General features: G+C 40.3%; 1 protein-coding gene across 3 annotated transcripts in view; it reads left to right on the plus strand.

Moving 5' to 3' along the window:
* rab11fip4b (RAB11 family interacting protein 4 (class II) b) overlaps positions 1-25,260 on the plus strand; it is a 42,153-nt gene that overhangs the window by 13,928 nt on the left and 2,965 nt on the right. Inside the window, exons 1-13 of one of the 3 annotated variants that reach the window (XM_034129497.1) lie at positions 3,627-4,079; positions 14,195-14,439; positions 14,899-15,084; positions 16,237-16,371; positions 18,800-18,835; positions 20,062-20,161; positions 20,588-20,691; positions 20,916-21,056; positions 21,587-21,668; positions 22,301-22,438; positions 22,593-22,751; positions 24,490-24,570; positions 25,011-25,154. In XM_034129497.1, the coding sequence (XP_033985388.1) occupies positions 4,002-4,079; positions 14,195-14,439; positions 14,899-15,084; positions 16,237-16,371; positions 18,800-18,835; positions 20,062-20,161; positions 20,588-20,691; positions 20,916-21,056; positions 21,587-21,668; positions 22,301-22,438; positions 22,593-22,751; positions 24,490-24,570; positions 25,011-25,154 (1,629 nt within the window). In that variant the 5' untranslated portion in view covers positions 3,627-4,001. Of the gene's footprint in view, positions 1-3,626; positions 4,080-14,194; positions 14,440-14,898; positions 15,085-16,236; positions 16,372-18,799; positions 18,836-20,061; positions 20,162-20,587; positions 20,692-20,915; positions 21,057-21,586; positions 21,669-22,300; positions 22,439-22,592; positions 22,752-24,489; positions 24,571-25,010; positions 25,155-25,260 lie in introns of those variants that run through there. The other 2 variants (XM_034129499.1, XM_034129498.1) reach the window with 2 other exon arrangements.

Below are 25,260 nucleotides of genomic sequence, written 5' to 3' on the forward strand. Positions count from 1 at the left end.
CATGCGTCCTTTCCTCGTGTAAAATTCATCTCCTAAATCTTTCAAATCACTCATAGTGAGACTCAGTTATTCATGGTCTCACTTTTTCTGTCGGGCCCAGAGTACTCAAGATGGCAAGATAAATGCAGATTTCAGCCTTTTCAATTCCTCCCTCTCTCTCTGACTTGCTCACTCACACTCGGTCTGACCCCTCCTCCCTCCCTCTGCATGTTCATTACGGGGAGTCTAACAAAGTTGTGCAGTGAGTTCTGGCATGTTGTCACATCTTATACGTATTCATCATTTTAAAAAGATTAAATCTGAAAATGTTAAAGAACCCATTCTGAAAACCTGAGGCTATAACTAAAGACTCATGGCAGAGCCGCTGGCCTAATAGTTTGAAATAAAATATATTTGAATCAGGTATATTTGTAAACACTCATCTTTGGCACTGCATACATGTACATTTCAGCATATATGAATCTGCAATTTGACCCAAAAAACTAGCAGATTTTTCCCAGAATCCAGCAGTTGGTCGGTAGGATCCCTGCCTCGTCTATTTCCTATAAGCTTCCTCTACTCTCCTCTTCCTCTCTCACTCTATCCATCTCTACCCCCACCCTCTTCCTCTCTATCATTCGTCTTGCTGCATTGCGAACCCCAGCAGCTGTGGCAGCGGCAACTCGCACATGTTTTGTTTTGTTATTACTTCTCTAGGTGTGAATGTACTTAAGGGTGTATGAGTGTGTGCTTTAGCCTTGTGTTCATTCATCTTTTGCAAAGTATAATGCACATTTCTAAACCACCATCCCTCTCTTTGCCCCCTTCTCTAATGAATCCACCTCCTTGACTTTACATTACAGAGAGTAATGTCATAATGTTTTTCCCTCTCTGAATAGCATTAACATAACTGTGTTAACACTTTGTGAAAGCACGTAATGAAAACCCGGCCCTTGGTCCATAACTGTGTCGCCGTCTGAATGAGGCAGGTAGACATGAATAGAATTGTAAATGGCTTCTTTGAAAAGGGGGGAAAAGGGGCCAGCCCTCTAACAAATTGCACATAAACAAATAGCTGCCGGCCATTGGCTGAGCCCCTGCCAACATCCTTTAAAAGTGAAGGAGAAAGAGAGCAGGGCACAGAGAGAAAGGAGACTGTAGGAAGGGGGCATTCCTTTCCACATAATTAGGTTTTATTTGGATCTCTGCTTGGATCATATCTCTTTCCTCCTCTTCATCTTTCTCACCACTGCTCCCTCTTCATCTCATCACTCCATCAACATAACATTAAGCATCATCTGTGGCTCTTGGTGTGAAACCCACTTCATGAGACACAGAGATTGGCTGGCATGCAGAGTATGAGTCATGAAATGAACACTGAAAATGTGTCAACAGGCGGAAGAGAGAGAGAGAGAGATAGATAGTAAGAAAGTAATAACTAACATTTCCTTGTTATTTTAGCAGTATTAAGTTTTGTCTGGGCTGCTTTCAGACTGTGCCAGAGGCGGCTGAAACCAGTTACTGGAACAAGGCACAAGGTGATGAAACCTGAGCTAACACTGTACAAAGAGAACATCTCAGGAAACAGATTCATATACCCGGAAATTCAACATGGTCAACATAATATTAAGACATATACATAATTATGTTCTATCTATAACCAGCCAGAAGTTGATATAATAAGACGAAATAAATCCACAAAACCTACAATAACTATCATCCTTCTCTTTGTATTTCCAGTAGCAGACAGACCAGAGGGAATATGTAGGGATGACAGTAGAGAGCGTGATTTATGTCTCCACAGCACGGGGAGCAGCTCTTTCAAATATAAGTAGGACAACTGCAGTATGGGAGGCAGGGATGTTCTCAGATGACAATATTAAGGCAGAGAGGATCATAACAGCGGCTTGTTCAGTCAGAAAATATCATCCAGAAAAATAGCAAATATATCTGAGGAATATATGGCAGTGAAATATAATCTTGTGAGTGATGTGAGTATATAAACACACACAGAACAAAGTGAAACAAACAAACCAAAAAGGAAGATTCAGACTCATTTGTAGTCCAGGGTTTTTCCACCCCAGCATTAAGGCACATGTAAGCGTGCTTAAGTTATTTCATGCACCTTGCCCTGACTCTTATGTCAAGTATGTATGTGTTATTAAGAATTGCTAATGTGTTGCTACACAACGCTATCCCCTGCCCGATAATGCTTAGTACAAAACAACTACATTCAGGTCATATAATTGTCTTATTTGTATTTCTTTCAAAGAGGGAAAGCGACATACAGAACTCAGCCATATTCAACAGTGTTTTAAGATCAAAACAAGCTACATAGTCAAATGCTAAATAGCTCCACTAGGGACTGTGATTAACCAACAGTAGTACCACAATTAATAACCACATTACTGAGCTCTAATTAAAGGAAGCCTGAGCTCTTCAGTGCTGACTCCAAAGTAGTTATATGACTGGTCATAGAGTATGGTCAGCATTCAACTAGAATATAAGCAATTTAAAAGATACAGCTGAAGAGAGTGGCAGCTGAACGAATGACTGAAAAATAAATAATGTTAACCATTATAGAGAGCCCACAGAATAGATGTATATATCCCTACATTTATTTAAACTTCTGTAGACTCTTTGAGCTATATTGAAAAATAAATGGGAAAAACATAGTATGTGTTTAATTTCAACTTCACAGGAACCATGCTAACTGCTTCATGTGTACAGTGTATTGACCACGGTGCATTTTTGCAAGGATTTCAGAAGATTTGAGGGATTAAATCCACTTTGAATCCTATGATCCTAGAAAGTCTCTTAAAGTGGAAAATGACATTTAATAGAGTTATCCAACAGTACATTTGCCAAATATCTATAAATCTTTCAAATATCTTTCTTATATTTGTTTCCATAAAAAGTCTAAAAACAGTAAAATACCGTTATCATGTATTAAAGTCCATGTTGGCATATTTTATTTCCATATAAACACCATGCAATATTTTGTCTCACCAACAGTCCCAAAGATATTCTTTTTAATAACATAAAAGACAAAAAAAAAACTTTTATTATTGCACAACCTGGAACCAGATTTTGGCAATTCTTTCGAAAAACAATTTATTTAAGCACTGCTCCATTATTGACATTTTTGCAGATTAATTTCCTTCAAAAAATAGTTGGCTTATTATTAAAGCTCTAAACTTGTATGACACATCTTGGTGTCTTTTCCTCTTTTAGTTGAGTGGAGTAAAAAAAACGAATGCTTCAGCTGCTTCTCTGTCCCCTCTCTCTCTCTCTAAACCTTCCATCCCTTTATTCCTTTCCATGGGACAAACCAGGACATCTTTTCTTTTTGGCCCATCTAGTGGAATCTGCTGCATCACTGAAGACAAACTGTTTCAGTTTAAGTGACAAGCATCACACCCCCGCCCTCCTCACAGCCCACACAGGCACCGGCCTCTTGTCCAGCCGAGACACACTGAGGCAGGCAGGGCTTCATATGCAAATACACCCTGAGTAGGCGGTGGCGAGAGCAGAGTGTGCAGCAATGTGAGGACTATCTCAAGCCCCGCCCACATAAGCCAGTTGCTAAGCGACCGTCTGCAAGAGGGAGGGAGGGGGTAGGAGGGGCCATGAATTCAACAACTGTTGCCTGATCTGAGCTCTCACTGTGAATGCAAGTCAGCCGGCGAAGCAGTCAGCGAGAGAGGGAAAGTGTGTGAGGTGCAGAGTCTGTGTGTGTTTGTGTGTGTGTGTGTGTGTTACAGAGAGAGAGAGAGAGAGAGCCAAAGCCAGGCAGCCGGTGCGATGTTTTTAAAGTGAACGATACATCCAGCTCCATTCCTCTGCCTCTGTTTGGAATATACCACTAACAAGGACTCACCCTTTGGACTATCCCCACTCTTCCTCCTCCTCTTGCCTTTGAAGGGAACACCTGTGTGTGTGTTTGTGTGTTTGGTGTGTGTGTGTGTTTGTGTGTGTGAGCCAAGACAACGGACTTAGCCCCGGAGACCAGGGAACAGTGGATGACTTCAGCGCATGAGGGTTTTGCTGCTGGAAAGAGGAGCGCTGCTCACCATGGACTCCCCTCACTTGTGAACGGGGTAAGCAACCAGACTGCACCCTACCAAGGGAACAAGGGGGTGATGAAAGATCGCTTTGACAGAATGAGAACAAAACAGAGAGAGAGAGACGTGAGGGTTCAGTGAAAGAACAGCGTAAACACTAAGAAGGCAGAGATAGTTTATATGTTAGGGGGTGAGTTTAAAACTGGGCTAGTTAAAGGGGGGCTTCTATGCTGCAGGGCAGAGTCCATTGTCTCCCAGTTTGTGTTTGAGTGTGTATGTGTGTGTGTTGCATGCAGTTGACCCTGCCTCAGCTTCCCTGTCTGTCTCACTCAGCTGTGGGTGTCTGTGTCATCATCATCATCACGCTACCCTGTCCTGTCTCCTGTGTTCCCTCTCCTCTCATCGCTATCTGCTCTCCAGTCTGCCTCTCATCCTGTCTCTGCTCCTGTCGCTGCTGGCCCTGTTGCGGTTCAGCATCTCTCTGATGGTAATGGGATTAATTGGAAACTAGGGTGGCTGCAAACAGAGGACATGAAAGAAAGTGAAAGAGATCAGAAGAAATGTTTCGGGAACAGATATAGCATGTCCAGGTTCAGATCAATTGGAAAAGATAGCGTTAATATTGGAACAACAGGTTTTGTTGTCTGGACTGGGGAGAATGATATTTGAAGGAAGTACAGGCTGCGATGTGTGTTCAGTATTTTCAGTATTAATATTCAGTTATTTAGAAAATGTAAACTTGTATTCTCTACAACTGTACTCCAAGTTATTTCACTGTGTTTATTTAGTTCATAGTACATTTAAAAAAAGAGGAAATATATGCCATAACTATCACAATATGTTTTAAATCATCCACACTGAACTTGTAATGTGGATAAAAGCACTGAGGAAGGATTTATTAAAATGACAGAAATGTGATTTACTACTAGACAGATTTAGAGGTAGTAGATCATCTAAAGTAAGCAAATAAAAAAACGTCAATTAAAAGATTGTCTTTATGACTATGTCCTCATTTAAAAATATATATTTTAATGCAATGTAGATCAGAATTAGGACATCTAAATGAATGAATACAAAGAGTTGTATATAATACCCCTGTTACTTGCTTTCCTCTGTGCTAAAAATAGGAAGGCAAGGTGAGTTTCACTTGTATTGTGGGGATAATAGCAACACATGACGTCAGGCGTGCCCTTTTGAATGCTCACGGTAGGTGACTGGACATTATCTAATGAGATTTACTTCTTCAGCCGAGCAGGACATTCTCTGTTAATTGTCCTGGGCAACAATCAGCCGGAAATCATTTGGCTTATGGTTAATAAAGATTACCATAGTGGCTTTTTACAGTAGATTTATTCAGTTTCCTAAAACAGTATTGACACTCAGCCAAGCGTCTTCCAGAGTACCAGTGTGCACACAGGACTAGAATAACTAGATTAACAGTTCTGAGCTGCACTGGATGAATGGAGGCTAATCTGCCAGGAGTTAAAGCAGTCTCTCCTTTCTATGAATTCTGTCATACTGTACTCTGACACTGAAAAGAACAACTAGACAAAACATCATTACGTTAACACAACAACACCAGTTAACCTTAATGCACTGTTGTTAAAGAGCCATATATATTGTCTCTGGAAGTTCGTTTTTCGACCTATTATGAAAAGGTTTAAATGAATTATTGTTGGCACAGAATACCAACATTTGAATTCACATGCAGCTGAAAGAAGCCGGACCACCTGCTGAGGGTCCGCCGCTAACACCTCTCTGAACTCTCCCATTCAACAGTCGCTAGGGAGAGGGACAAAGCACTTTGTTAAAGAAAGACTTTGTTTTCTCCTCACTGGACACAAGTTTGATGACACGTAGAGGACAATAAACACCCGAGACACAACACACTTTGTCTCTGAGACAATGGACTAGAACAATGAATAAGACTAAGCATCTTCAGTGGTTGTGCTGCTACGTACAGAATTAGTGCTCCTCCTTGAAGATGAGTCTCACTTCTCTTCTTGCAGTTCCTTGAAGGATGATTGATCGTTTGAAGGAAACATGACTAAATCAGTTTACTGTTGATCTTAAGCCATTAGTCAATCCACTCAAAACTTAATTAGATTAGAAGAAAAAAACACGTTTTTGAAGTCAATTATCAAGCAGAACTAGTAGACATTTTCAGTTTCCAGCTCCTAAAATGTGACACTTTGCTGCCTTAATAGTTTATATCTCTATAGATTAACACTCTTACATTTATGTGACTGGACAAGCATTTTGAAGATACTTTGAGCTCTGGGAATATGCAAGAGAAAAATGTCACAGTTTTCTGATCCACATTAATCACAGTTGCAGCCATATTGGACTGTATTACACTGTCTGTTGTTTGCTAAGAAACAAAACACACCCCTGACTTTGGTTTGACTTCTGTGGTTCAGTTTCTTTGTTTTGATGTGAAGCAGTAGTTTGTTTTGTTTAAACATTCTTAGGCAGTCGTGAAACACTTAACAGGTGGTTGGCACGACGCAGAGAACAAATGGACTCACGCACACACGCACACACGCACACACACACACACCCCTGCCTACTTCAGTGACAGCTTCTCTTAACTAAACTTCAATATGTCAGTGGTGCTGACATCTAACTTCCTTTTAGCTTAACAGTTTTTCTCTGTCAAGCATTGATAACATAGCTCTTTGGTTTCACTTTTGGAACAAATAGTGCCGTTTTCTGATATCACTAACATTGACTTAATGTTGTGTAATCAGCAGCAGTCATTAAGATATGCTTTGTGATTGACAAGTAATAAAGCTAATGTGTCTTATGATCTCTGGGACATTTCTCTTTCTAATTACAGGTGCATTACATTATTATTAAATAATTAAAGCATTATTAAATTGATTCACACACAAAAGACATAACAACAGAGCCAAAGAACAGTTAATTCTCCGATAATCTCGAGATGTATTTCAAGTTATCCTTGTTTAACGGGCCTTTTATATACACACGCACCCACACACACATTGGGATTGAAACACCTGTAATGATCTTAACTAATGGCACTCTTTTTAACCACTAACCTTAACTGCCACTATTACCTTATTAAACTATGTCCTAACCCTAATCTAAAAGTTGCTCTAAATCCAAATGTCACCTTAAAATACCCCTTGAGGAAGTTAAACTTGTATTTTTGCTTTTCCAGGACCTGCTCTTTTCCTTTGGGAGATTCAGACATAGGAGAGAAAACACAGGCAGTCCCACTGTTTCACCTGTTGGGTTTCTCTCGTGTCTCTAACTGGGTTTCATTGAGAAAACCTCCACAATGTCTCCAGTGTGCCGCTCCAGTCCCTCCCTATATTGTCCTTTGTCCAACTCAGCATTCCTGGTAATTCAAGCAGCTACCTGCTTAGACTCAGGTGGAAACAAATCTGTGTGTGTAATGTTTTTATATATATGTGTAGTTGATTTTGTCCAGCTGCTTTAAAAGGCCTGTTGTTGATGTTTTAACAACATACAGTTTTGATTTAAAGACTGGGGGGAATAGAGACCTTTTCATGATAGGCAGACTGGTGTTTTCTATTTGTACAGTATTCCAGCTGGTTGAGTATTTGTCTCATTTGCCTAAAGTTTCTCACAGTGTTGACTGAACAAAATGGTCGTGTAATATGAGTAATTGCTTCCCCTTTGAGTATTGTGTGTGTGTGCGTAGGAAGAGTATTGCTTACCATGGGAGCTGATACAGACACGCAGGCAGAAACATACACACCAACAGAGTGTTTACACTGCCTGTCATGTATCGAAGCAAGTACTGTAGGTGTGGATATCATCACTCAACAACTGAAGACTAATTGAAGTTAATATGTTGACATATGTAGGCTTTACAACTAATCATTATTTTTTATTAGAGATTTTTCCTTTTCGATATTGTCCTGGATTAACTGCTTACTGTTGACCAAATGTCAGAACATAGTAAAACATAGTAACATTTCCCAGAGCCCCGAAATCAAATCTTCAAACAACATTTCAACAACAAAATTATTTAAATGAATATAAAATATGAAAGAACAAAGCAGCACAGTTTTGTGTTTAGGCTTTAAACATTATTGAAATGCTTGAGTATTGGTTTGAGCTCTTGTGTTGACATTTGTGAATTCCTTTTGAAGGTATTGAAAGCCTCGTAGGCCCTCCTGTCCCTGAGGCTCAGAATGACAGAAGCACCCACTGGTAACGGAGTCAATGCTGAATATCAAAGCAAAAGCATTAAATGATGACTATAAAGGTGAACATTTCTGTGGTGGCAGCACTCGAGCAGCTCTGGGTTTAGGGGGGTATGCGAGGATGAAATGAACAAAGAGCGAGATAGAGATGTAAAGCCTCTGCAGAGAAACGCCTCTTATCTCTGGAGCTCGCTCCGACAAACACCAGCAGAGAGACGGCTGTATCTCTCTCCTCGCTCCCCCTTTTTCTTCCTCTCTCTCTCTGATCCATCCTCTCTAAACCCCCTTTTTCAGCGTGTCCCCCATGTTCCTGCTCACCCTCCAGCCCCTTTACTGCTGACTCACACTGAATCAAAGCTTCACCAGTGGGGATCGATCCTGTCGATGCCATCGAACCCCTCCCACGCTGCTGTAGCACTCCATCTCTGTTTGGTCCGCCCTTGTCTTTTGCACAACACTTGTTTCGTGTGATTGTAAAGCAACAACATGGTTACTGTCCAACTAGTTATACAATAAATACACGGCAGGAACAACAACCTTATAATCTGTATAATTCCTTTAATCTAGTTTAGCTCAAATGAAAACCACAAATATGCTGCTTAAATATTTCAAGAGGGTGGTCCGGAATAACGATCATAGTTCCCTTAAAGCCTTTAATTCTGCTACATGGAAGGAGCTTTAACTTGTCAAATGCAGGACATATTTAACATATAACTTGCATCAAGAAGGATCTTAACTTCATTTATAGCTATGGTTTTATTGGTTTATGGCTGTATTCTTTGCAGTGTTTTTTCTAGATAACAAAAATGTAAGTTTTGATTTATGAATGAAACTAAATTAGACACCCGTGGGAAACCCCCTCTGCTGAAAATAATATATTCACGTTGTACCGCTCTTCCCCAGCTATGGTCTGGCAAGTTCAAAGCCATCTTCTCCCTCTCCTTACATTCAGATCGATGGAGCCCTGAAATGCATCGTCATCCACATAATTCTCCGCTGTGCCAGAAGGGCAGATTAATGATTTGTTCAGCACTAAAGCAGTATCGACGCTCAGCACTCAGCGTAGAGTAAAGGGGTGTGAGGAGAGGTGGATCGAGAGTCTATCTTCTTAATGACAACACTGTTGTTGTCCAGCCTGATAAAGAGTTTGGGCCTTTGATGACCTACACATTCAACACTAACCTCCATTTAATTGGCCTTTTAGTGAGTAATTAGTTCATGTCACTCTGCCTGTCACTCTCTATGGGTCTGCATGTAAGGTTTTAGTGTATACAACAGTTTACTAGCGCTGTGAGCATGTAGACAACGTCAAGTATGTGGCAAAGTATCAAGCCACTGAATAGGACTCATTGGACACATTTTGCCCATGCATTCAAGATTCAAAGGTTTTAATGTCATATGCACATAAGCTACAGTGTAGAAATGGCAATACAGATATTATGACCCGAGCCCCTCCAACTATCGACATATATAATAAAATACAAAAATACAAATAAAAAATAGCGCAAGAAGTCTATATGCACATTAATAGACTATGATATATACAAGAACAGAATGTAAAATTACAAATTGTACAGTAAGATGAAATTAAATACGGTTCATTACGGTGATAACTATTTGGATAAATAAGTAATAAGTAAATTGCAAGATGAAATTCCCGTATAAAGTCAGTTTCCTACGTACAACACCACATTTCACCTTACTTCCTCAGTATAACCTTTACTTTGTGTTCCTCTGTGTATGTCCAAGGGGAATTTGCATCATGTATTTGCCTGCAGCTCACGTCAGAGGAAATAAGATTACCGGTACCAGTGAATGCGAGCAGGACTTTGAGATAAACGTTTGTTGCCTCCCACTCACCTGTTTTGTTCCCAACCTTTTCTACACAAACAGACAAACAGACGTCTACAACTGTATGTCTCAAGCAACCAAGTCATTGCAATTTTCTCCGCTCTACCATCTGTCTCTCTTTTATTTCCCTCCACTTGACCAGTGACCACATCTCTCCCTGTTTGGTTTCCTGTAGAGAAGTGTCCTTGCTCTCTCTTTTTCTGTCCCTCTATCTATGTTTCTTCCATTTCTAATGCAGCTGCAGTGGATGTAAATAATAAATGTTTCCCTGAGAGCCTGGCTGTGTGCCAGACTCTTCCTTACTCCGTCTCGTACATAACTATCCATGCTTCACAACTGTTGCACAACAACTGTACCTGGGACATCTGGGCTAACATTCTTTATGTCTACACTGAAGGAGTCTGACCCATATTTTTCCAAGGAAAGTGTACACTTTTTAAGTCCCACATGACTTCTAATATACTGTATCTGTCATGTGTGAGTAATTCAGTGATGATATAGGATGTGTAGAAGCTCATCTTTTAACACAGCACCTGGACAGCGCTCTGCTAGGTAGGTCAGTGAGACAGGAAGAGCATTCACGCACACATTTATGGCTATAGTCGTTGTTAACGTGCACTCACTGTTTACAGATTCATATAGTTTTACCTAAAAACACTCATGGACTAAAATGTACCAAAAACACACGCAAAATAACCTGCATTTTTCATCTCTGGGAAAATGGAGACATCAATTTTCTTTTGGTTTCGTCATCTCTACATGTTTTTCTTCTCTGACTTAGCCTCACCTGGGATAGTGGAAACAAAAGCAGGTCAGACCCCGCAGCAACAGACTCACACAGATCCTATTTATTTGATTTACCCCAGCATGCATGATGAGGAGAGTAATATTATAAAGCTGTGGTGTTTTTACTCTTTTCTCTTTCTAATCCATTGCCATTAATGTCGATCAAAGCTCAATAGAGTGTCACTTATCTTTCAGTGATTCATCTTCTGTCATGCATTTGGACTTATTATTTTTTAGTCTATGATTTGGACCTGTTAGATGTCATCACGTTGATATTTGGTAAAAATGTTAGCAACTGAATGAATCCTAAAATCATTGTATTTCTAAAATGCCATTGTTGTGTGAAATACTATCCTACAATACAAATTCACTGTAGTTTAAAATGGATGTTGTGTAACACATGTGCACGTTGTACTTCTGAAAGGCTTCCTTGTCTCATAGATTCATTCACCTGATGAAACCTGCTGATAACGGGGCTGATTCTGCCCAAAACAAACATTTAAGGTTGATTAAAGTCATATTCGGACCAAAGGGTGATGTGAAGGCGAGTCAGGCTTCAGGGCAGGGACTCTAAAGTTAAAAGCACAGCAGATCTTAGCGTCAGTGGTTCAAAGCCATCAGCAGGTTTTGTGCTGTTTAGCAGGCCATCTGTATGTGTGCCTGGGGAATCAAGCTACTCCAAACTGGCTCATGTTTTGGCAGTTACTGCCCCAGGCTGATCCGCAGAGCAGGCAGGTACAGAGGGAGGCCTACTGTAAACACACACACACACACACACACACACACACACACACACACCAACTTAACTTAGAATGATGGGCAGAGTGCAAAGTATGATGTCATTGTCTATCAGCGTCTTTGCCTGAAACAACAGCTGTCACCAATGTTTTAATGTCCTGCCTAAATGATGACACATGTGCTTCTGTTCTCCCACAATTGGGACTTTACTGGACCTTACTTTACTGTTTTGAATTTTTCTTTCGAGTGTTCCTCTGAACAGAGATAAAATAAAGCTCTTTAAAAACTTTAAACCGTGCAAGACAGCCCAAATTGGTATATTTCTTAGTTTAGCAAAGACACAATGTAGTTAAAGAGAATCAAGGCATTAATACCTATATAGATATTTCATGAATATTATCACTTAAACTAGTAAATGTTGTTGAATTATACATATTCAACTTTTATTTTCTTTATTTGTATGCATTGCATTTGCAGTTTTTTTCTGACTTTTTCCTCCCCTGTTAAGTGGGGTTTATTTATGTATTTTATTTTTCTACATTATGTAGACATAAAAAAACCTCCTCTTCTCTCTTCCCCTGAGCCAGTTCAACAGGTCACACTTCCCCGCTGGGTTTGCTTGTTCAGTTCTATGAATTGTTATGGTGGAGCACAGAGGGGCTGCTGCCTGTTTCCTTGCCTCTCACTGTTTCTTTTTTCTGCGGCAGGGAGATAAGGAGAGTGGTCTAAGGAATCCTACAGAGATCTTTATCCTTGGTTTTATTTCTCGGTAACTCAGCTGCAGACCCCATGTTGGCTCTTTGTAACAGTACAGACCCTCAGTTTATGATTTGAATGGCTACTTTTTGGTTCTGCAAAGGCTTGAAGGTTTGCCTGTGTGTTGGGAGGGGTATGGGATAGGGATGTAAACAAACATGAATATTACATTTGAAAAGAATAATTGAACATCATTCAGAGTTTTGCTATAATATTCTTAATTTACAAACCATCTCAAAGGTGTATGCAAAATTGTCCAGAGGCAAATATAACCAAATTTAATCTGGATTCGCAATAAGGCCCAACAAGATATTATGGCACATTAGTTTGAATATTCATGTGTTTGAATAATAACAATACATTTAATTTATATAGCACATTTCAGGGTACTCAAAGTCACATTTTCTTTTTTTATAAGCTTTTAGGAGACATTTCTGATCAACTTTGCATTTATCTGGACTGCCTTATTTGATGTAATTACATACTTACCTACTTACTTACATAAAATCCGGGTGTTTTAGTAACATTTTGGTGTGGGCCCTGCTCATTCTGGTACAAATCGAGCTACATATATATTTTTTTCATAGACAAAGATACTAGCTTTGCATTACTCTCCTAGTGTGGGACTGGGAATTAGTTATTCATCCATGATCAGTGGAGCTTAAAGGATAAAAAGTCAGGGGTGTGTGTGTGTGCGTGTGTGAGAGCGACAGAGAGCAGTCTTAATCTTTGTTACTGAAATCTTTTATTGGTCTGTGATGTTGTATATTACCCACCTGACGGTCCTCAAGATACTCTGTTATCTCTCTGCCTCCACAGCTCTCATCTAATCTCACTTTCAAACTGTATTGCTAATTCCTTTGCGTTCCTTCTCAGCTTTGTTCCTTATGCTCTCTTTTTCTTATCCTCACTTGTGTGCTTCTCTGCTATATTTATTCATCCTCAACACCTCCATCCATGCCTGTTTCCCTCCCTCTACACACCTTTCTGTTACTCACTACCCAGCATGCACCTCACCCTGCTCTCTCTTTGCCTGCCCTCGTCCTTCAGCTGTTCAGTCATGCTGGGATAAGTCCTTGTTCTCTGTTGCATTAGTCCAGATTTGAGCCGTTGAAGAGTGAAACTGATTGGAGCTTGAGCTGTGTGATCTTTGAGCTGTTGCCCTTTGACCTTTTCTAGCCCTCGAGACCTCCTGTGTGAACTTAATACCATTCCCACAGTGAAGGAATTTACTAAATGGGAAATCCAATTTAACTCGGAATGCACAAGTGCTACTCACTATACCCCCAACCACCATGAATAGGGAACAGCATATTACAAGTTCAGGGACCATTTTGATATTAAAAAAAGTAGCACTTTTAATTTTAAATATAAGTTTGTATTCCTACAGGCGAGTTAGTGCCACTGAGTTAACTAATATTAAATAAATATATCTATTAAATAGTTTTGTCGTTATGTTTTTCTACTCTGTATTTCTTTGACATTTTGTTGAACCATAAGACGTCATGCTACATTAGCTGCTAGCAGTTCATGTTCACAATTATAACTAAGGAAATACAGACCATAACGAAAAGAAGCACCTTTTTTTTTATTATCAGGATTTGTGTTTGTCTGTTTTGATAGAAAATGATGGTATTGACAACATGCCATTAGTTGAAAAAGTCAATTGTGTTCGCAAGGTTTACACTAATAAGGATTTTGTCAACATCACGTGACCACAATAACAGCAATACTCAAACTCTCCCTATTTCTGCGGGTTAGTGTCTGTAAATCTGTGTGTATTCTAACTCTTCTTTGCCTTTCTCCCCATCTTTTCTTCAGGGAGGTGCAGAGGAGCGGCTTTGTCCGGTCATCATGTGCACTCGGGCCTTTCCTGACCCCGTCCCAGAGTGCCAGTTATTCCCGGGAGAGGTGGAGGAGCCTGAGGAGGCAGAGGAGGGCAGGGAGAGGGAATCAGACAGAGACAGTGCAGTGGAGAGCACCCTGGGGTCTGACACCTCCGACGGGCCCATTAGACCTGGAGACAAGGGAGACATTCTGGGAGAACTCTTTTTGTCTGGGGTGAAGTAAGCTTTGTTCCACATTTCTTTACTACTACTCTAGTGTCTTACTGTCTCACTGTCTCTATATCTTACGTCAGACCCCAATGGATGATGCTCCTTCTACTGGTGATGCAAACATAAGAGACATTTTACACATCTCAAAACATTCACTATTTTATCTGTTGTCTTTGTTCTATGTCCTATATATATTCATGTTGCACTGCTGGAGGAGCCTTTGACTTAAGTTTTTCATTGGCATCACTGTAGCTACTGTGCACATGACAATAAAGCCTTGAATCTTGAAAGAGACCTATATTCATGTGGAAAAAGTCGGTTGTTTATTCAGCTTTCTAAAATTCTGTGTGCGACTCAAATGTAATATTATTATTTTCCAATAAAGGCCTGATTGTTATGGTCACAGTAGCATTTTTTGTTCTTTCTCTATGACTAAGTGCTAACTATGACTAATTCTGTACTTTGTAGGGGTGGTCAAACCAGCGCCTCAGTGACCTCCGACTTATCAACACGATCCTCGGCTTCTCTGAACGAAGAGCAGTTTGAAGACTACGGTGAAGGGGACGAACCGGACTACACTCCTAGCAGCCCCTGCCCGGACAACGAGACTCGAACCAACGGGTACTCAGACCTCGGCTCGTCGGTTCCCTCCAGGTAAGAGAGAGGTACTTTAGAGGGAGACATTTTTCTTCATGATACAACTCTGTTAAACATTATGGACTCTGCAGAACCATTAACTGACTCATATTATTCTGCGTTTTGACTGTAGAAGTGTGGCTTAGGAGTTCTTACCCTTAAGGCCACATTAACATTCATCAACAGCTCGAGTTTAATGGGATTAAGTCTCTCGGCTGATAGACTGGTAATACTGCTCCTTGCTCCTTCCACGCATACCAAGCAGACAGCACTCACCAAACGGAGTCGGCATGGAGATTAAAATATAAAATGAGGCCTGGATTTACAGGAAGTATTAGACGACTCAGCATGGGAAACAACGTGGGTTTAAAGTTCCCTAGCTAATTTTGGTTAAATGTGCCCTATACCAAATATTTAGATTTTTTTAGGTAAAAAAATGTTGATTCCTCTACTTTGTTGACGTTCAAAGCACATACAATGCGCTGGGAGAAAATAATTGATTCGAGGTAGTTATTGGAAAGAATAAGGCTGTGGCTCGGTGGGATTGTGCGCTGAATTTAGTGTGCTGAACTTTGAATCAGGGGGTAGCAAGTTCGAGTCCCACTGCAGTCAGCATGTCGTTGTGTCCCTGGGCAAGACACTTCACCCCAAATTGCTCCTGTGGGGATTGTCCACAGTACTGAATGTATGTAAGTCGCTTTGGATAAAAGCATCTAACAAGTGACATGTAATAATAACAAAATCAGCGTGTGTAAATTCATGTTTTTTTGTCATGATTTAAGCATCAGGACCTTCCCTCCATACTGTAACACAATCATCTAAGAAGAGAATGAAAGTTATATTTCTGGATTCAATTATTCAGAAAATAGTTTGTCATCTCATAGATGGTCAGAATATCTGTCTTTTTCTCCTTCTAAATATTTAACATATCTTTTTGTCTCTCTGCTTAAGTTGTAATTGTTATCTCTCGTATACAGCTGATAAACAGTATATAGTGGACAGCCAGATCAATTGTCTTATTGCCTTGGCATCCGTCACATGTTTTTGCATAGGCCTCACTTTTCAATTGTTGTATATTCAGACATGCATATGTAACTAAAGCTGGTTAATTTGGAAAAGACTCCTTTTCCTTGTATCGGCAAATAAAACTTCTCTCTGTGTGTGTTTCAGTGCCGGCCAGACTCCTCGTAAGGTGCGTCAGCATTACACCGGTGAAATCATGGATGTCTACTGTTCTCAGTGCAGCAAAAAGGTCAACCTGCTGAATGACCTGGAGGTTCGCCTCAAAAACCTCAAGTCTAACAGGTAGGAGACGCACACACACACAACACACATAGTATTACACAAGATCTACACACTAAGTTTGTTAGTAGAGCTTCCATGATATGTCTCTGTGAGCTTTTTCTACACAGTTGTGAACATTTCCTGCTGACAACCACACTTTTATTCTGACTGCGAGTCAGTTAAGTCCAATCAAATCCCCAGCATGTATTCGCTGATTGCAGTTTTTCCTTCTACCTTTGTTCAAAAAATTGACTAGTCCACACAAACAGTCTTTTTTATGAAACGTGGCTTTTATTATCCATTTTGGCCTTTTTTTCCACACCGAAAATACTCTTTGTGTCACTAAAACTGAGCTTTAGACTTTCAAATTATTTCAAATAAAACGACATTTTAGGCTTGTTACATCAGTGTGAGACATCACCATGGTGGCATTTCATGCAACGGCTGGGATTTGGCTAAACATAGTCCTATAATGTATGTTGTAGAGGTACAGGGATTAGAAGTAAATAGTGTCCAATCACAGTGGACTGGTGAAGTTGACTGAGGGGTCACTGTTTGCTCTGTGGGCTCTTACTTTGTATAATATAATAAGAGTAGTTGAGTAAGAGTCCCTTCCCGCTTCATGCAGTCATAAACACTAATTGGTGGTTATATAAGACAGGTCGGTACTGTGCTTACCTCATCAACCATTGTAATAGGGAATCTATTATTGGAAACATAATCCATTGCGACAATTAATAGCTTACTGGCTCCCTGATGACTGAAAAGCACACACACTGTTTTAATGTGTATTAACTGCTTTATCTGTATACTATCCATCGACTTGAGAGGTGCTTTTAAATCAAATGTAATATTGCTATTATTATTTAAGAGCAGTGAATGTTTTAAAATCATGTTTTTAGTAAATAGTGTAACTATGAAGTCACCTTTTTCCTTGTTACTCACTGCTGAATGTGCAGAGTGTCTCCCCAGAGAGAAACGGCTCTATAATCCAACATGTCTCTCCTAATGATGAATTACGAAGGAGAGATGTGCAGAGAGAAAGAGTTAGAGAGTGGGAAGAGCAAGACCAAGAGAGAGTAAATTGATTGAAGAAATGACTTTGAATGGAGTGAGCTCACATGAGGCAGACACAGGCTGAAAGAGGAGGGTGGTGGTGATTTGAATGAAGAAAGATGAATATGAACGGACTAAAATATGAAAAAGTCTCTGGATAGATCCGTTCCAAGAATGATTGATTTTAGACTTAATAGATTCTGAATGGACAGAGAAAGAGCTATTGCCAGTAAGCAGTTAGGGTATTTAAAGCATCATTTGGGCATGTCTGGCTCCTTTACATACAATTCATTAAACTCAATTGGCCTCAGTGCAGCATGGGTAATAAACTTCGGAAGTTGGTAGGTGCGGTTTGGTTCATTTGAAAATGGAACATAGATGTATGTACAGTATACATCGTAGAAACTGAAGTCAATTAAAAGTTTAGCTTTCATTGAAAACTAAAGGCCATTGGGGTAACGCCTTCATCAAATATTCTTTATGAAATGCAGTATATCTTTCTATGATCAAAACAACAACATCTGTGCAATGATCCTGTGGGTTGAAGCAAAAGCCCAGGGTTACAGTACTCTAGCATCAACGTAAAAATGCTCATCGTTTATAAACAAAATGAAAGAACTTCAAATGTTAAATGTTTTTAATGTGTATATGTTGTACATAAGAGCATCAAAGGCTGAAGCTAGAGCACATTAACACAAATGTTTAATAATGAATAAGTGTGTTTAATAGATCTTTGGAGCATTAACTCTGCTCTGCCATTTAGACTTTTTCAAAGAGGAATCTAGGTTAAGTGAAACATTAGCAGCAAAGAAATAGTTCCTAACTAAGAATGATAGAACCTGTAAAACTTTGCCAAGAGGATCTGCCTTTTGGACACCTGGTCAGTTATTTACTGGTGAAGACTCTCAATATTGTACCAAGCTGTTTCACATGGATGCCACAGTGATCATTTCTGAATTTGAACACAATTGTTTTTATAGAACTAGCTATTTATTGTACTGTACTACTGCTACCTTAATGTAGATTCTACTGTTTTAAATAAACCTTGCCCAGGAGTTGGTGATCATGTCAGTTTTCAGCAGACATTCTGGCCCTACAGTATGTTTGTTCACTTGTGTTAATCCGATGTGAAACCCAGCTCACACAGTCTTTGGGCTTTTGTCGCCCTGAGACATTTGCTGAGCAGACAGAAACCCTCTCTCACTGAACCGCCAGTTAAATTGTGTTATCATTGACATGTCCTTCAGAGTTTCTTTCTCTCTCTTTCCTGCATGTCTGTCACACACAATAGCCCACATCTTAATTGCCATCAGTAGTTCCAGTGTATTGTTGAGTGTAGACATATCTGTGACAATTTACTGTAATGTGTGTCCTTTTGTTTTTCCCCTCACAGCCCCAACAGGAAGATCTCCAGCACTGCTTTTGGAAGGTAATTCGTGTGTGTGTGTGTGTGTGTGTGTGTGTGTGTGTGTGTGTGTGTGTGTGTGTGTGTGTGTGTGTGTGTGTGTGTGTGTGTGTGTGTGTGTGTGTGTGTGTGTGTGTGTGTGTGTGTGTGTGTGTGTGTGTGTGTGTGTGTGTGTGTGTGTGTGTGTGTGTGTGTGTGTGTGTGTGTGTGTGTGTGTGTGTGTGTGTGTGTGTGTGTGTGTGTGTGTGTGTGTGTGTGTGTGTGTGTGTGTGTGTGTGTGTGTGTGTGTGTGTGTGTGTGTGTGTGTGTGGTCACTCCCTTGTACTCTGTGTGTTTATGCATTATATAGCCTTTGCTGCACGTGTTTGCTCTATTTGTTGACACACAGCAAGATTAGTTATCACTCGGCTGCTAGACCACTGTCCTCTTACAGCCAGTTAATTAGTTACTGGTTATTTAGAGAAAACGCTGATCTGAAATCATACGTGCTGCAAAAATATTTAGTTTTTGTAGTTTGAAAAAACAATACTTTAGCGATGTATCCCTCTCCATGGCCTGCTAGTCTGTACTGAGTGAAATGTTTTGTATCCAGGGTTTTGTCCTGTTTCCCCCCACAGTAACTGAGTTACAGCGACAGAGTGAAAGTGGCCTGTCAGACCTGATCTATGTTTCAAATATGAGGTTCTGCTCCCTCCCTCTCTTGCTTCTACTGTCCTCTCTGTCTGGTCTGATTACTTCTTCTACTTTATTGCTCCCTTTATCTGTTATTCTCATCCCTCTACTATCTGTTTCCTCTTTTTAGCTACGAGCAGCAGCTCGATAGCTCACTCAGTTGGTTGGTCAGTCCACAAAATTGTCCCCATATTTCGGAGTAAACAATAATTCATGTCTCCTCTCCATATTTCTAATCTCCGTAATGTTTTAGAAGCTTGCTATTCTCAAGTGATTTCCATCAGAAGCAAAAGAGGGCAGCTGTAGTCACATGAATGTCACACTTGATTGTGTGACATTGTGTGTGTGTGTGTGTGTGTGTGTGTGTGTGTGTGTGTGTGTGTACGTACGTTTGTCTGCTTGGCACTGTCCTCATAGTCCTATACCATCTATGCAACCTTGCAGAAGAATCACTGCAGAGCTGAGCTCATTACATCACACACACACACACACACACACACACACACACACACAGCTGGTCCTCACCTGGGTCTATAACGGGCAGATTCTTAATGTGTGTGTCTCTGTGTGTTTGGCAGGCAGCTGCTTCACAACAGCAACTTGAGCAGCAGTAACGGCAGCACTGAAGACCTTTTCAGAGACAGCATCGACTCCTGCGACATCGACATCAATGAGAAGGTGCGAAGTGTGTGTGTGCGCTTTTGTTTGTCCATAGTATATATTGATCCTTGGTCTTTCTAGTAAAAACTCTCTTAATTACCCACAAATGTTTGTAGGAAGTCAGAAGAACTCTTCCTGTTTCTGTGTGACTATTGAAACCTAACCGAACTCAAATGTTTTAATATATCTCACCTTAAGCGTTTATTATGTGACGAGTTGTTCCTGGTAGATGCACAGCTCGAGTAGAGAATGCACAAAGATGAGCCCTGTCAGGATTTTGTCTGTAAAATTAAAGGAACACGGTTATTATCTTTAAGCTTAAACCTTGGGAGTTGTACAATAACCTTTAAGAAATCTGGATAGCGTTATTGTTTAGTTCCAATATGATATTTCTTCTTTGGTTATGGGATGTTTTCTCATTTTAAAGTGAATCCCCTCTTTTAGGTCAGCTTTCTGGAAAAGAAGGTGGCAGAGCTCGAAAATGAGATTCTGATGAACGGTGATATCAAGTCCAAGCTGAAGCAGGACAACACACAGCTAGTACACAGGTAGAGAAAACTGTCATTCACAAACACACCTGATTCATTTTTGAACAAATAAATGATCAGTACCATATCACAAAAATCATTCTCTGTTACTGCTTATTGTAGAATTGCTTTTTATCCCCAAACATCTAATCATGTCTGCATAATTCAACAATGTAGAAGTATTTGAGTATTGACTGTTTAAAATAAGCTATTCAGTAGTTTGAATGTTGTGCTCATCATCTCAGGGTTAATGAGCTGGAGGAGCAGCTGAAAGATCAGGAGACACGAGGAGAACAAAATCTGCGGGAGGAGCTGAGACGACACCGAGAGTCCTACAGCAAGATGGAGAGAGACAAGGACACACAGATAGAGCTGTTGACCAACCGGTGAGAAGCACAGAAACACAGATAGTCACACACCCATACTACACAAACGTATGTGTATTTTATTTATATTCAAATGTATTCGAAGTACAAGAGTGTATAATCTGATGCAGAAATAAGATTTAGATTGGGGTTTTTAGATGTAAAGAACTTTCCATTATCCAGGGGCTCTTAAATCACGCTGAAGGCTCTTTGAGCAGCTTTTCTCTCACTGATTGTGCTGTTATGTTAAATGTGTATTGTTTGTGTTTCATGTATTTTTGTCTGGATATTTGTCTGTTGATGTTGGACATGGAGCTGCTGTGACGCAAGTCAAATTTCAGACTTGATCTGACAAATAAAGTCGTATCGTATCGTATCGTATCGTATCGTAAATCCCTGGATGTGGACGTTGACTTGTGAATGTAAAAGTGTAAGCTGAAGAGAACTCACAGATTCCTCCTGGGTTGAGTTTGATGCCTCCGGAGCTACTGAGAGACACACTCAGCTTATATAAACTGGAAACTGATGTGCAGGACATTGTGTTTTCTCAGAGTCAAGCAGGTGGAGGAGGAGAACAGTGAGATGACCCTTAACATGTCCCGGCTTAAATCGCATTCAGAAAAACTGGATGAGGTGAGCCATATTTACTCTTATTTTCTTTGTTCTGTTCTCTTTTTGATTTTACATTCAAAGGTGTACTGAATATTAAGAGAGTATTCAAGTGGCATCAAAATGAGTCTGAAAACATTTAAACAACATATTGCACCCAAAGATTTCATGGTACTGTCAATAAGTTAGTAAATGGTGAAAAAAGAATAAGAAACTGCCATTTTAATGAATAAGATTAGGAGTGCCACTGGATGCTGCTGAGCCATACCTCTAATTTGAGACAGTATCTATGTTATTGATACAGAAGCAGATACTGTAGTTGTCAGCTGTTGCTCACAGAATAAGAATGTGTGACCAAAGGTGTCATAAAAATGTAAAGAATAACTCTATATTTAAATAAATGTTTGTGGATTCTTTTTTTTAAATGAATGCACACTAAAACCCTTTGACCCTTTGTTTCTTAATAGTATATACAAAGGTCTATCATTGTGGATGTATGCAATTATCTTTATGTGATTTCAAATGTTGAATGACTGCATACTGAAAATAGGAATGTCTGTCTGAGAAGTGAGTATATTCGTCTTATTTGGAATAACACCTCATTTACACAAATTAAACTTCATACAGTAAGTGTGTGCATATCTGTCCTTCCTCAGGAGAAGCAGAGGATGACGGACAAGCTGGAGGACACCAGTCTGCGCCTGAAGGACGAGATGGACCTCTACAGGAAAATGATGGACAAACTGAGACAGAACAGACAGCAGTTCCAGAAAGAAAAGGAAGCCATGCAGGAGGTGGGAAGGACTATTTGATCCAATCAGACACAGTGGATTGTTTGTTCTGCTTTCACTCTTCTATGTCCCAATGCAATTATGCTGCCTCTTACACCTACACCTACAAAACACTGCACTGGCATTATATAACGTGTTTCATCCGTCCTCTCTGCAGCTCATAGAGGACCTGCGTCGGGACCTGGAGAACCTGCAGCTCTTCAAGCTGGACGCAGAGAGGCCCGGCCGCAGCCGCAGCTCCTCCTCCGGGCTGGCAGACTTCAACAGCCGGACCAGGGAGATGGAGCTGGAGCATGAGGTCAAGAGGCTGAAGCAGGTACTGATGGAAGACTGTCCAATGTCTTTGTTTTGCATTGTGAGCTCAGGGAGGACTGTATTCGCTGAGTGTGCAGAGATTATTATGAAGCACTTTCACATTGATTTTAAAGATGGGAAGCAAAATGGCGCCTGGTGTACAGCTGCGGTTTGATGCACTTAAGAGTATTCTTTTTTTCTTTTTTTTTTTAAATACATGCGCATAGATGCTAATTTAAAAAGCAGGCTACATAATGAAACCGTCACAGATTGAATGCTCAACATACTACTGTGAAACCACACAGTTGTTTTTTATTTCAATATTTCAACCAAATACTTGGTTTTCTTGTCTTTGTGTGTGTCTCACTTTGACACATCTTTGATGGGCTAAAGGTTCATTTTATTTCTCTTTCTTAACCCTATTATTATAACTTGACACTATGCTACAAATGACTCAAAGTCAGGAGTATGGAATTGAAACACGATCAACACAAGTTTATCTTGTCCCTGCAATATCTCAGAGAAAACATATTCACACACAATGACTAAATTAGAGCCTTGTCATTTTGTCCAATATACCTGCACAGTGATTCAGATTGGCTACTGGAGTTATATTTGTCAGAATCAGGGTCAGAATACCTTTATTTGTCCCACAGAGGGGAAATGTGCATTTGTTACAGCAAGAAAAAGAGCCAAAGACAGCTTAGTATTAACCCTGCAGAACGTAGAGCGCTTGCCCTTCTTCTTACAGGACGTTTAATATTTTCCATTTAACACGAAAATTCGGTTAAGTGACAGCCAGAGGAAAGGTAAAGTGCACTGATGAATCAAGCCACACTTTTGTTTTTTACCTGCATACGCTTAATGGACCACTTTGAAACAGAGTGGGTATAGGCAGAATATATTATCATATCAGTCAATCACATTGGCTCCATTTATTCCCTTAAAAGCCCCTTTAACAGCAGCACAACCCTTGACATACTGATCGTTTGGTCATGGAGCTTACCCCATCCTCAGCACAGTTTGATATCCGCTGCATGTGATCTGTATAATTTTCTTCTGCTCTTACATTTCTGTATTCCCAGGCACAGTGACATTTGCCTCTATTATCTGCCTGCCAGACTTAAATGTCATGTAACTGTTTCCAGTCCTGCGAAGTGTACAGACCTGATGCAAAGTGAACATTAGTTTAGAGACCAGGGAGAAGACGAGAGTGTTTTTCAGATCTCACCGATGAGGCTAGTAACAGAAGAAGTTATAATGCTATTTGAAGTTGTAGAGAAGCCTGCGTCTGACTCATTTGTTATGAAATGTATTGATATGCATTAGCAATGGTGCTCCATAGGGCTAACTGAAAGTTACTAAACCCTCCAAGCCTTGAAGCAGTTCTGGAAGTGAGTTAGAAGTGCTGATTTGCAGTGTTTATATCTTATCAGGGACTAAGATGGTAAAATACATGTCCCCCTGTGGCCTCAGACCACACTGGTCACACTAGGTGCAGGCAAGCATGAAGGGGAATGATGATAATGGTTTTATTTCCAGCTTCTATCAGCAGATTCTTATTGTTTCTCTCTCAACATATCAACTTGTATCCTGAGCTACTTCCTGAAGTATTTGATTAAGAACAATTCAATTAGATTGTCTGTGGTTGGATAAATTATCCAATTTGAGAGTCACAGCCCAGTGACGTCCACGGGGAGAAGCTCACTATATTATGCTTGCCTGTGCACTTCTGTAAATGTCTGTATGTGTGTGTCCAGCCATTTGTGTCCCAGGACTTTCTTCTCCCTGAATTCCAGCACCTGCTGTTGTCTGGGGCTCGGCTCCGTCCTGGTCTCATGGTAAAACTGCGTCTGTGACCTCCTGATTAACCACTAATAGCACTACCGAGCTTGCCCAAACTGAATTGGGGTCAGTTGCTGCAATTCCCCTCACTAATGGTGGAGGATAGAGAGAGGGGAAAAGCAAACTGACCTCTTGTCAGTATTCACAGGCAACTTAATCATGGAGCTTTCATAACACGTCAGACGAAGCAGGGGAGCAGTTTGTTCTGTAACACGCGTAACCCATGTTATGTCCCGTAGGTGTTGCCATAATAGATTGCTGTGTTTGCTGCTGTATGAGCTATAAGTGCACTGTTTTGTCGTATGGGTGTGAAGCTTGAGTAGAGACAGTTTCTCAAAAGTGTTATGACCACCGATGCACTTGTGTTGTCGAGATTGTTATCTAATTCCTTATATATCTCTTTCTCCTCTTCTTCCCTCCCTGACTGTGTTTTTAGGAGAATCAGAAGCTGAGGGAGCAGAACGACGAACTCAACGGTCAGATCCTCAGCCTCAGTCTGTATGAAGCTAAGACCCTGTTCGCCACACAGACCAAGGCCCAGTCTCTAGCTGCTGAGATAGAAAACGCCTCCAGAGACCAGGTAACATCACAACAAGATACAGACCAGCTATGCATATTTTATTATGAACATTACTCTTGTGCAAACTACCAAGCTTATTCATTTAATGAATCTGAAATATGTTACA

Source organism: Trematomus bernacchii, unplaced genomic scaffold (genome assembly GCF_902827165.1).
Source record: "Trematomus bernacchii unplaced genomic scaffold, fTreBer1.1, whole genome shotgun sequence".
Lineage (NCBI taxonomy): Eukaryota > Metazoa > Chordata > Actinopteri > Perciformes > Nototheniidae > Trematomus > Trematomus bernacchii.